Below are 12,452 nucleotides of genomic sequence, written 5' to 3'. Positions count from 1 at the left end.
ACAGCGTTCTTGTGGAAACGTAGCACCCACCTTCCTGTCCCCCTCAGGTTAACACTGTTAGCTCTGTCAACACTTTCGCTGTAGTTTGCACTGTAAGCTCTGTTAGATATGAGTCGTTATCTCGCCATTGTCATGTTGAGAGCCGGTGAGAGGCAACCGAAATGCTCCCACTCTAACCTCCTGTCTCTGAGAGCCCCCTTAGGAGGGGGCTAGGGGTGGCGACAGAGTACACACATGTAGTACAAATCACTTCTGAGAACGAATTAAATGATATTTTATGAAATTCTGATAAAATGGACCATGTAACCTATTTTAATCACTCAAAAACATATATATATATACAATGTACTTCAAGATACTACAAGTACTACCACAATTTCACCTATTTTTTGCCAGGAGAAGGCGAGCTATGTTCTCCGTTACCGATCCCAGGCGCGACCTACGGCACTTTCACAGACAAAGCACATATAAAAGAGCACGAGGACTCCACACTGAATCCAACCGTATCTTCCATATTCTTCTCCTTCAAATCATTAAAAAGTTACAATTATTCTCCCACAGATCAACACTCAGCCCATCAGCATGAACATTTAAACGCTTTGTACCTTTTAGATGTTTTTCTGGAAGAAAATCGCCCCCAAAAAAAATTAATCCTCTAATGGGTAGTCTCTTTCAGTTTTGGCCAATGGGTTTAACCCTTGGGGGCGCACCACGGTTTTCAATTATTTTATTGGCTTAAAATTCTGTCAATCAACTCAAATAACGTATCACTACACTCCTCACTCTCTTCCGCGTTTAACGCTGTGTCACATGTGCAAATCGGCCAATCACTGCTGTATTAGATAGATTGAACACTATTAGTGATAAAAGAAGTGAAATATATAGTTATATAACTCTTATATCGTACTTATAGAAGTTATAGACACGTTTGCATTCAGTTAAGTTTGTCAGGTGCATGCAACATTTATGACAGTGTTGGTCTGTCTGCTTGACAATCCCATTTTGCTACAATAAAAATGAACAGATGAACAGACTGAAAACTTTATCTTATTAGATAAAACATGTTGACACAGTTTTCCTTTGGGGACATCATTTGCAGTTGAAAAAAGGTAATAAATCGCAATATATGTTATCGCAACACTCAGCATATTGCAGTATCGTGATAATATCGCAGTATCGTGATAATATCGTGTCGTGACCTAAGTATCGTGATAATATCGTATCGCGGGATCTCTCGCGATTCCCACCCCTAATAACTAGTATAACTTGCGATGCGTGGACGTCGATGGCAGAGAGCCAGTTATGCGCTGCACTCTCCCCATGAGCGTGGCTGCTGTTGGCAGATCTAACGCCCGTTGTGAGGCCAGATTGAGCGGTTGAGCGAAACACTTTACATGCAGCCAGGCACATGCACCATATGGTGCAAACAATGAAAAGACGCTGCCGTATTTTTACGTCTAGATGACGTTATGTTGAGTACCAAAAAGTTTATAGTTTATAGAATAAAAGATCCATACTTGGCTTCCGTGTATCAATACAATATCGCCACGCAAAATATCGCAATACTATGCTGTATCGACTTTTTCCCCCACCCCTTATAGTTATATAGTATATAAAAGTACAAAAAAACAGCTATAAGTGCTGCTTCCAAAATCAGAATTGACGTTGGCTGACCTCGGCTAACCTGTACAAAATCCTTGTATATCAGGCATACTTCACTCTATCAAGCCAATTTATTTTTTACAGACCCCTAACCTGTTGTACTATGACTTGTGAGGGTTGATTTTGGTGTTTCTGCGTCATTTCAAATCGAGAAAATTAATAAAAGTGTGTTATATTCATCCAGCATTTACCAGTAACATATACACCGATATGTACACATATGAACAAATCTCACAAGTGTTAGTGTTATAACGCCATTGAAATTATTCAAATAGACCTTGTAGTTAGAGAGATAACCCCCTTTTAGTATGGGTATGACATTTTCGAGCAGAGGCCTCAAAATAGGGCTAGGGTTCAAGAGGTTTTAAACCTTAAACATTCTCCAAATGAAACTTTCATTTACACTTGCAAGACACTTAAATCCAAATTGCCCCAGAAGTCTGTGACTCAATGACAACATGACTCAATGACGGGCTAAATGACATGTCGTGTTAAAGCACTTTGAGTGGTGGGAAGACTAGAAAAAGCACTGTACAAGTACAAGTCCCTTTATCATTACCATCATTTCAATAATTTAAGCTGATCAACTACAAAGCTTTGAACCAGGACCATCAGTTTTGGGGTCAAATGAAATACAGCAGCTACAACTATTATGTAGATGTGTAAGATGTATAATTCATCAACATTTAGGTAACAGTAGGTATTGGATCAGACTCATAATTGGCAGACATTCAATGTTAAAGGACTAGGCCCCAAAAAACTTGATGGGGATGTCCCTAGTGTAGACCCATTGTGATATCTGTGTCACGGGAGTGCAAGATCAGGACCCAATAGCAAGACCACAGGAAACAGAGTCTGGTATAACAGATTTTATTTCACCAGAATAAAAGGACAGGAATGGCTGTGTGGAGCCCGTGGTCCGACACAGCGTGCAGGCCGGATCGACGGCGTGGTACCCGTGGTCCGACACCGGAGGGCAGGCAGATCGACGGTGTGAGTCCCGTTGGAACACAACGGAGGGCAGGCAGAGCGACGGTTTGAAGTCCCGTTGGAACACAACGGAGGGCACAGGGGATTCCCGGACAGGCGGACCGGCGGACACCAGAGGCAGGCGCTCGAGGCAGAAGACGATACAGGGTCGAAGCGGGTGAAAGACGGTACAAACTGACAACCCCAGACTGCAGGACCAGGGTTGATATAGTGACAGGGGAAGGATTAGTGTGATCAGAGTCTGGTGTGTCAGCCTGCGAGAGATAATCGGCGGGAGTGTCCGCAGCTGTGCACTAGTCAGGGGTGTGGCCATTGGAGGTGTCTGGAGGTAGAGGAAAATCCCAGGGCACATGGCACACAACAACGGCAGACGGGCAAAAGGGCTCCAGACACAGGTAATGCCGCAGACGACTTTGGACACCGGTGCTCCGGTGGACGGGCAAAAGGGCTCCGGAGACAGGTAATCAGGCGGACGGCCGGACTGCCGGACTTCCTTCCGACTCGGGTAATCAGGCGGACGGCCGGACTGCCGGACTTGCTTCTGACACAGGTGCTCCGACGGACGGCCGGACTGTACAGACTGGGGCTCGGAGGAGCCGGGCTGGACAGGCTGGGGCTCGGAGGAGCCGGGCTGGACAGGCTGGGGCTCGGACAAGCAGGGCTGGGGCTCTGACTGGGGCTCCGACTGGAGCTCAGGGGAGCCGGACTGGGATCGCTGGCGTTCGTCAGCATGCTCTGGAACTGGTGATCGCTGCGACTCAATGGTGGCGGCGGCTGGATCTGGGGCCCGCTGCTGCTCGGAGACGGCGGCGGCCGGGGCTGGAGGTCGCTGCTCCTCGGAGACGGCAGCAGCAGGGGCTGGAGGTCGCTGCCCCTCGGAGACGGCTGGAACTGGAGGTCGCTGCTGCTCTGAGACGGCGGCGGCCGGGACTGGAGGTCGCTGCTGCTTGGAGGCAGCGGATAGTGCCCCCCCCTCAAGGAACGGATTCCAGACGTTCAGCAAGACAAAAGAGGGTGGGGGGGGTCCGGAGGTAGTTGCGGCGCTGACGCGGCAGGCACAGGAGCTTGCTGCGGCACTGAGGTGGCAGGAACAGGAACTGGAGTTCGCTGCGGCGCGGAGGCGGCAGGAACTGGAACTCGCTGCGGCTCCGAGGTGGCAGCGCGATATGGAGTCGGGCGGAGCGCCGTCCGAATACGGGGAGCTGGAGTTGGCCGGACCACCGAGTGTTCCGCTACACTCGCTTGGCCCGGTCCTGCAAGACACTGCTAAGTTGGGAAACCTCAGATGCGAGGGATCTCTGTGATCTTCTCATTTCCTCCAGCAGAGTGATATGACTGTGGTTGCTGGGTGCATAATGGTCAGTTCGTTCTGTCACAGGAGTGCAAGATCAGGACCCAATAGCAAGACCACAGGAGACAGAGTCTGGTATAACAGATTTTATTTCACCAGAATAAAAGGATAGGAATGGCTGTGTGGAACCCGTGGTCCGACACCGGAGGGCAGGCAGAGCGACGATGTGAAGTCCCGTTGGAACACAACGGAGGGCACGGGGGATTCCCGGACCGGCAGGCACCGGAGGCAGGCGCTCGAGGCAGAAGACGATATGGAGTCGAAGCGGGTGAAAGACGGTACGAACTGACAACCCCAGACTGCAGGACCAGGGTTGATATAGTGGCAGGGGAAGGATTAGTGTGATCAGAGTCTGGTGAGGAAAATCCCAGGGCACATGACACACAACAACAAACAGGGGAATGACAGAACACATGAGGAGAGGAGATCAGGGCCCCGTTCCTCGTACGTGGTTCAACTAAGTCGATCAAATGTCCTATTAGCCAGCTTAAATTAACTCGATGATTGACATCAGGCTATCTCGGTTCCTCAAAGGCTGATCCGCGCTCAAACAATCTCGTTAATTCGAACCAGACTGCAGTAACCAGGATAATTGCGCGTGCCCGTCCTACTTCAAAAGGGGGAAGCGTCGATCACCGAAACCATGATTTTCTAACAGTACGATGGCAAATCAACTCAAAGAAAGAGCCTCTTTTTTTCTCTGCCGACGAGCAGGAGATGATCATGAACTCATATGAGGAATTCAAGACCATAATCATGGCAAAATCTAACACCGCCACTGCTGCGAGGGCTAGACAAGAAGCATGGCAACATATCGCGGACAAGTTAAATGCGTAAGTGTTGGGAAAATGTATAGGTTAATTTTAAGTGCCTCATCACCCCAATCAATCAGATTATATTTCTTTAAATGTGGTGCTGGCAGTAGGCTTAATGGAATGCATCATCTAATGAGATCTATAGCGACAATAATGATCTCAACTCTTTCAGAAGAAGTGGATAAAAACAAGCCCAAAGAGAATCTAATTGATACGAATTAATAGATACTTATGAGGATACATGTACTGTATGCACTTATATATCATGTACTATATGTGTATATACATGTATGTGTAGTTTACCATATAGAACTAGGAGTTTGAATATGTGTGTGTGAATCTGTGTATGGGCGGATCAGTGTGTGTGTATTATTCATAATCAGCAGTGAAAATAAATTGTGTGTGATTCTCTCTATTCTTATCATGAGTCCACCTTAATCATGTTCTACAACAATGATATCTATGGTGTACTAATAATACTGTCATATCATTATGAGTGCTTTCAACCATCATGTAGTTCAACCAGCCATCAAGAGGACACGGGAGCAAGTAAACACTAAGCACAAAAACATTATTCAGAATGGTGAGTCAATACAACATGTGCCATGGTGATGTAATGAACACATCCATAAGTTTCTTTAGCGCCAAATAAACTTTATGAACAACACGGCATGCAGCGGCTTTCCCGATGTTCTCCACATCACAGACACTGTACAAACATGAACCACTCACTACACAGCGCGAGGCTGTGATACAGTCTGTGAGACAGTAGATGGCGTGTGGTGTTCAATGTACGGCTCGAGAAGGTCTTTAAATAAATGATTCCTTGTCGGCAGAATCGTTAGCGCTCGTACAGGAAGTCATCATGATGTGATAACTATAAAACGCTCATCTAACTAATATCGCTCCTTCATCAATGGGATCTCTGAGGAAGGGAGCTGACATTTTTTTCCGGGGGAGTGGCAGCTTATCCAGCTAACTTAAGTTAGCCTGCGCTGGAGCAGGTTCAAGCTTATGGATGTGTTGCTATGGTGATTTTGCCAAACTTGCTTCGAGGAACCGAAAAGCCTGATTCATGTAATCTTATCCTGAAAATTATCCGGCTAACTCAGTTAGCCACGTACGAGGAACGGGGCCCAGGGGAAGCTGAGGTAACACACAACAGGTCCGACAGGGATCCTGACAATCTGGTCATTTTAAAAGCAAAGAGAGGCTTATTGATTTTTTAATGCACCACTAGTTACTAGAACCTGTGGTTTTATAGTAAGTATGTTTGTCAGCAAGGCAGGAGACACATTTCGTTCCTTGATACTATAAATAACCATTTTAAACATAAACAAAACAGATATAAAATACAATTACATTATTGATCCAATCTCTGCTGCAGTTGTATGTAGACTAATGATATAGTGTGTGATCACAGTTTCTGAAGATGGATTGATATATAGGTAGATGAAGAAGAAAACTAACTGACAGAGAGCAAGATATTCATTTCTTTTAAAAGTACTTGTGCATATAGTAATAAATGATAGTGGCAAGAAGGAAAATGCGGAAAATTTCTGCTCTTCCACGTGATGCTATTTTATAACTTGGCTTTGCATTTTGTGCTGCAGTAAATGTAATAACACTGAACAGATTTAGAAATGTGCAATTTGCTGAGGGCAAAAAGAGTTATTAAAAAGTTGTTTTATTATATTATTGCTCAGTGTCGAACAATATGGTCTTTTCACTAGAAATGAAGTCTGAGAGTTACTTCTGGCAGAAAACTCTGGTCCACGGCTACTTTCACATGTTGTACTCTTCTCACTGCAATGTATTGAACTCACTTGAAGATCTTGATCAGGCTTACTGTTGCACTGGCAGGATGTGGCAGCTATGAAGATAATAATAGTAAGAGATGTCCATTCTCTTCTTGATAACGTCTTTGCGGACCTGTAGTCAACATTGCACAGCTAAGCCACAAAAGGCGCCCACATTCATGATACATTAAAAACACCCTGCACATGTCCAGACTGATCATGTAATGTTATTTATTTTTCACGTAACTTTCATACTTCAGTAACAGCACATCTGTATTTATTTAACCCGGACAACAATATTTTCCTAAACCTAAGTAAGTAGTTTTGTTGCCTAAACTGTTTCCTGTGAAGACGGAAGTTTATTTTGACTGTAACGAGAGGAAATTATCATGTGTTGTAGTATGAATGAGTTATCAAGGGAGTGATTTCAGGCACAACAGATGTGTTCATTTTTGTTCATGGTGGTTATTAGCTAGCTAAACTGCTGTTCTAAGTAAACTGCTAGATGGTAGAAGTTATTCTTCTTCTGATGTTTTCTGTGTTTAAGAGCTTCAGGTGCATTACCACCCTCTAGACTGGACTGACTGCAATAAGATGCATCTTGTAGCTCACTCCCACTCTCTTGATTGGCTTCTATCCTCTGTACAAGTTTGAGTTTAGACTCCTTGTATGTAAATGCGCAATGTCTTTGATTGGGGAATGATTTGATATTTTTGTTGCATTTTATTTGCTGTAATTTGTCGACCATGAAGACTCATCATAACTCCCTGTTCATCAGGTCCCACTCTGCTGAAAGCAACACTTCATTATCTTCTTTGCTTTTACAAAAAGTTGCCTTGTGTCTTTCATGCAGTTATGTTGAAATCAGCAAGTTTCAGATCATGTGTTTGAATTATTTCAGGTAAAACAACCTTGAGATTTATTTCACAGCTGATCATTTTATTTTACACATAACTGTAAGTATGAGCATACATTTCTCAGGTTTGTACAGCCTCATTTGACGGAGCCTTGTGCATCAGTGAACAGACCTTGCACTTCATTATTCCAATGTTTCTTTGTAAAATCAGGAAACGGCTCATGAATAATGCAAAGTAGAGGTCAATGAATTAAATGAACTGAGAAGTGAAAGTGTTTTTTTCACACCTGAGCTGTGTCTGTGTACCCGTTCGTGCTGTTCTGAACATTAAATGAACCTTGGTAATGGAGACACACACTAAGTCAGTGGTTCTCAACTGGTCTGGCTGCGGGACCCACCATCACTCCTTAACAAGCCGCGACCCAAATTTTCAACTTCTCAAATGCATTTAATGAAAAGATGGTGCAGTTTGAACCTGAGCTGAAAACGTCCTCTGCAGTCGTAGTATAGGGAGCTCTCTTGTGCAGAGAAATTGTTCCTGTCAGTCCCCGTCCCACACACGTAAACGAGTAAAACTGCTTTGTTTGTTATGTCTGTAGATTCGTCCATTTGTAATGCAAAATGACCACTTGCCTTAATTCGAGCTGTGGTCTGTTGTTTGATGTCATCCGACATGTCTTCAATTCGTCTACCTATAGTGTCATTTGACAGAGGTATAGTTTTCAGTTTATCCCCTGCTGATTGATCAAACATGTCCACGGCAGCAGGTAAGTAAGACACTTGTGTGATGTCCTCAGGTCTTGAAGTCGTCTTCGAAAATACTCAACAGGTTTATCTTTGAGAGCAGCAAACTCTGAAGTTTTCTCCCCAACAGTGAGAATCACTGTAAGTGCTACTGGCATTGAGTAATAGAAGTTGGAACACACTGAAGTAGAAGGTTTTTATTTCCGCCTGAATATTTTTTTTGCAAACAGATGACTATAGCTGGGACTTAATATTAGCTGGAAAACACAATGAGACCACAGCATGAAGCCTTACCTAGTCCAAGTTCAAATGTGATAACAATACCACAGAAAATGAATATTTTACACATACCCTAGACATATTGACATGTCTAGGCTCTTTCCAAAAAAGGTCATTTGGACACCCATGGTAACTATGGTAACATATCTAGGCTGTGTAAAAATATGTATTCATAATTCAATCTAAAGCTCATTGAAGTCTAAATACAGTAATCTATAAGTTATTTCACCATTATTCACTTTCCTAAATTCTCAAAAACTCTCAAAAACTACACTTTGCATTTAGCGCACGGACGTAGGGAGCTGACTCGTGGCTACGCAGGTGACTTCCGTGTTCTGGCTCTGAATCTAACCCCTGAAGCTGTATATCGTTATTTTCGAAAATTCATTGGCTATAAGAAGCGTCAGTCATCAGAACGATCAGTTGCAATTGGCTCGAGCTTTACAAGAAAGAAGAGGGGCAGGCACATTCCTTCAACGCGGACTCTCGTTGGCTATTCTAGGCTGTGGACAGGACATGGAAGCTCCTATTGGGTCAAGTGAGGTGTCAATCTAAAGGTCAGAGTGCAGCCGCCATTTTGAGATCCAGAGAGCGGCAATGTTTACATGCAAACTGAAGTTACGTTCGAAAATACATAGATAATTAGGCATATCTGCCGGCTAATTTGAAATGATGCAACAGCAGTCCGTGGGTATTTATGGATGTAATAATGTGTTTTGGACGAAATATTTTACTGGATTGGATCATCTGGACCTTTGGCAATGTAACAAGACCGCTTTTGTTGGAATATTATCGATGTGGTGGACTTCTATAAAGCTTCATCTGTGAGTTGCCTCGATTTTGTAACTGCTTGTTTGTTGGTTGGTGGTCTGACAGAGGCATTGATTGTACCTGCTGTTGTGATTGTATCTTGAAGTGGTTTGCAGAAATTGAATCACAAGAATCTTAGCTTTCCAAAGATAATTCGCATCAATGCCTATCTATAAATAGCAGTTGTGTACATGACACACATGTACAGTTAACACGCGGGCAGTCAGAGTGTTAACAGGTTGAGTGTGAATAACTCTGCTGCATAAAAGAATCCCCTTCAAAATAAAAGCACAGGATTTTATTTTTATTTTTTTCAGGCAAAGGCTGACTGAAAACGGGTCTGTGACTCACTTTTAGGTCACGACCCACCAGTTGAGAATCACTGCACTAAGTGACCGTGTGTGGTTCACTACAAACATCAGTGGGACCTGGGAGGCTGAGGCATGGCTGGACACTGCACTGGTAGTTAGACCAGTAGTCAGAGTCAACACTGGGAATGTATTTCAATTTTCTGCTCTACATAAGTTTTTTTCTTACCTCTGTCATCTCGTCTTTTCCCTACAGTCTCTTCATCCTTCTCATCATCTGCTTTGTGTTTCCCAGGCTCAGGACCCCCTGCAGACCAGACAGTGGTCATTGAGGAGTTTCGCTACCTGTCCCAGAAGATATTTGTGTCCGTCTCTGTCTTTGCTGGGTTGGGAATCCTGCTGGGAATTGTCTGCCTCACCTTCAACATCTACAACAGCAATGTCAGGTACAAAGGTTCACCAGACATCGATCAAGATCAAGTTCATTTAAAGTTGCATTTTCAATATTTTTATTTGAACAATGGCTATTTCATATATGTGAAAGAGCAAACCCTCCAGAATTACTACCCAGCACTGCAGTTCTTCTCGGTTTGCGTTTTAGCATCTTTTAGCTCACTGTTATGGTTTTATGGCCCACAGACTCTGCTCTCATCTTCCTTGTTTTTAGCCGCAACAAGCAGTTGTTTTCAGTAAAAACAAAAAATCTAAAAACCCAGGGTACACTACCTGTTTAGCAGCAAACAGCATACTCATGTAGCTCTAGTGTAAAATCAGTCAGAAAGACTATACTCTTGCATGCCTAAGCCCGTAGTTTATTTCTCATACATCTGCCTCACTCCTCACACATGCTCACTCATTATTTCCTTGCTGTCATTGTTCGAGGCTGTCAATCATGATATCAGCTGTTTAGATCAGCTGGTCTCTTCTATCCAATAGCACAACAAAACAATGACATCGTTAGCCTATCATCTTACTGCTGTCTCTTTTAAATATGATTGTCTCTCTACCTTCAGTACGTTCATGCTGCTGTTACGCACCCCTGCACCTCTTCATCTCCACCCAGTCTTCATCAGAGTCATCAGCTTCATCATCTTATCAGCCTCATCAGCCACCACCACCACCAGTGTCTGGACTCCATGGGGGGATTCATCTTGCTGCTGCTCAGGGCACACGCCCCTCCATTACAAATCTCCCTGTAGAGTCCAAGCACCAAAGACGCTGAAGACTTTATCATCACATATCATCTGTTAATAATAAACTAGTATCTTTTCTTAATCACACTTGTCTCTCCTGATTAAAATAATGTTACAGACTAGCTGGTGAACATAGAGGAGCAGCGAAATAGACAGCTATTTGGGGAGATTTTGAACATCAAACCAGCACTAAAAGAAGTGTGAATATTGGACTGTTACATTGCTGACTTCAATTACCTGTTAAAGAGATGTCTTGCTCCCATTCAGACACCGGCCAGGTACAAGTTCCGGTGTCATCCACAAGATCATTGCTTTTTCTTCTTCTTGCTTGTGCAGGTGAACTAGTGTGGTAGCATTAGCTTAACCTGAATTATGTATGATTAAGTTACTCAGACCATGCCCGGTAATCACATCGGTTGGAGTTGCGGATGATTCATCCTCCAAAGACCTATCCATTCCAAGCATCAGGCCACAGAGATCACATGTAGAAGACTAAGTCTGCCAAAACACATTATACACTTTAAGAAGCATTCATGTATGTGTACTAAAATACTAAATATATGTTAACATACAGAAAAATGTAATGTAACAAAAATATGAAATTGTCAAAATTCAATGAAGTTGCACAAATTATTAAGTCATATTTTTTAAACTTTTCCTCTCATTTTGTCATTTAATTGCACTTAGATGATAATTGAATAGTGTAAAATGGATATAATGTAGGTAGAGTTAGGTAAAAATGTATTGATGTGTAACTGACAAAGTCACAAGTTAGTGTTGTCATACAGTCTAAACAGCATGCGGTAATCTATGAGCCTTGGTTTTCCTATTGTAAACTACTTTGTTTCAGGACTTACATTGCCAAGGACAAAACCACACCTTTAATTTGGGAGTGATCTAATCTATTTAGTATTTACAGCGCTCAGTCTGCAAGTTGTGGTAAATCCTAGAAAGGCATGTGTGAGGCAGACATTTGAATCCAGACTTACTGCAGTTTATGTTTCTGACAAACAGCTAATATTCTGGACTGTGTGACAGTTTGACTCTGACAGCAGGAGGATGACTTTGAGGAGCTTTGTGTGCCTGTTTGTAAGTGCACTGGGAAAGCCTTTGACAGAGACATCCATTTCTGCAGTGAGGAGGACCTAATGTCTTCACTAGCAGAAAAACATAATGTTAATCCTCCAAAATGAGGGTAGTCAGCTGTCAGTTGAAAAGTAAGAGATGAAACTAATTGGAATGTCACTTGATGCATAGCCACTGAAAGTAGTTGAAGGGTTAGTGATTAAAACAGTTCAGCTGAAATGGTGATTCTAAGTGTGTTAACTGTAAGTAGTTCAAGTGTCAGTTGGTATGTGAGAACTGACACAGTCAAGATGTCAGTTGAAGTGTAAGGAGCTTATCAAACTGATACATGTCACTACCGGCGCGGCCGCTTCAAAAGCACCATGGCAAAGCACGTCAGCTAAACAGCTCAGTGCGCCTGTGGAGTGGGGCCATGTGCACAACCACGCAATCAGTTGTGTTAATGGAAAAATGGTCTTTCTCTCTCTGTTTCTTTCTGTAGAAGCCTACATGACACTATCACGGCATGAAATATCAATTCCCTCCTCCCCCCACATACTCCCCAGCTCTCTCACAGTCC

The 12,452-nt window shown here is 43.3% G+C and overlaps 1 protein-coding gene across 1 annotated transcript in view; it reads left to right on the top strand.

The window, feature by feature from the left end:
• Window positions 1-12,452, top strand: part of gabbr1b (gamma-aminobutyric acid (GABA) B receptor, 1b) — a gene marked incomplete at its 3' end in the record, with an annotated part of 107,052 nt that overhangs the window by 67,774 nt on the left and 26,826 nt on the right. Inside the window, exon 10 of the mRNA XM_079176599.1 lies at window positions 9,910-10,060. Coding sequence (XP_079032725.1) covers window positions 9,910-10,060 — 151 coding nt within the window. The remainder of the gene's footprint in view (window positions 1-9,909; window positions 10,061-12,452) is intronic.

Source organism: Pholis gunnellus, assembly GCF_910591455.1.
Source record: "Pholis gunnellus genome assembly, chromosome: 16".
Lineage (NCBI taxonomy): Eukaryota > Metazoa > Chordata > Actinopteri > Perciformes > Pholidae > Pholis > Pholis gunnellus.
The sequence above is the reverse complement of the archived record's forward strand: the minus strand, read 5'-3'. Positions and strand labels throughout refer to the sequence as shown.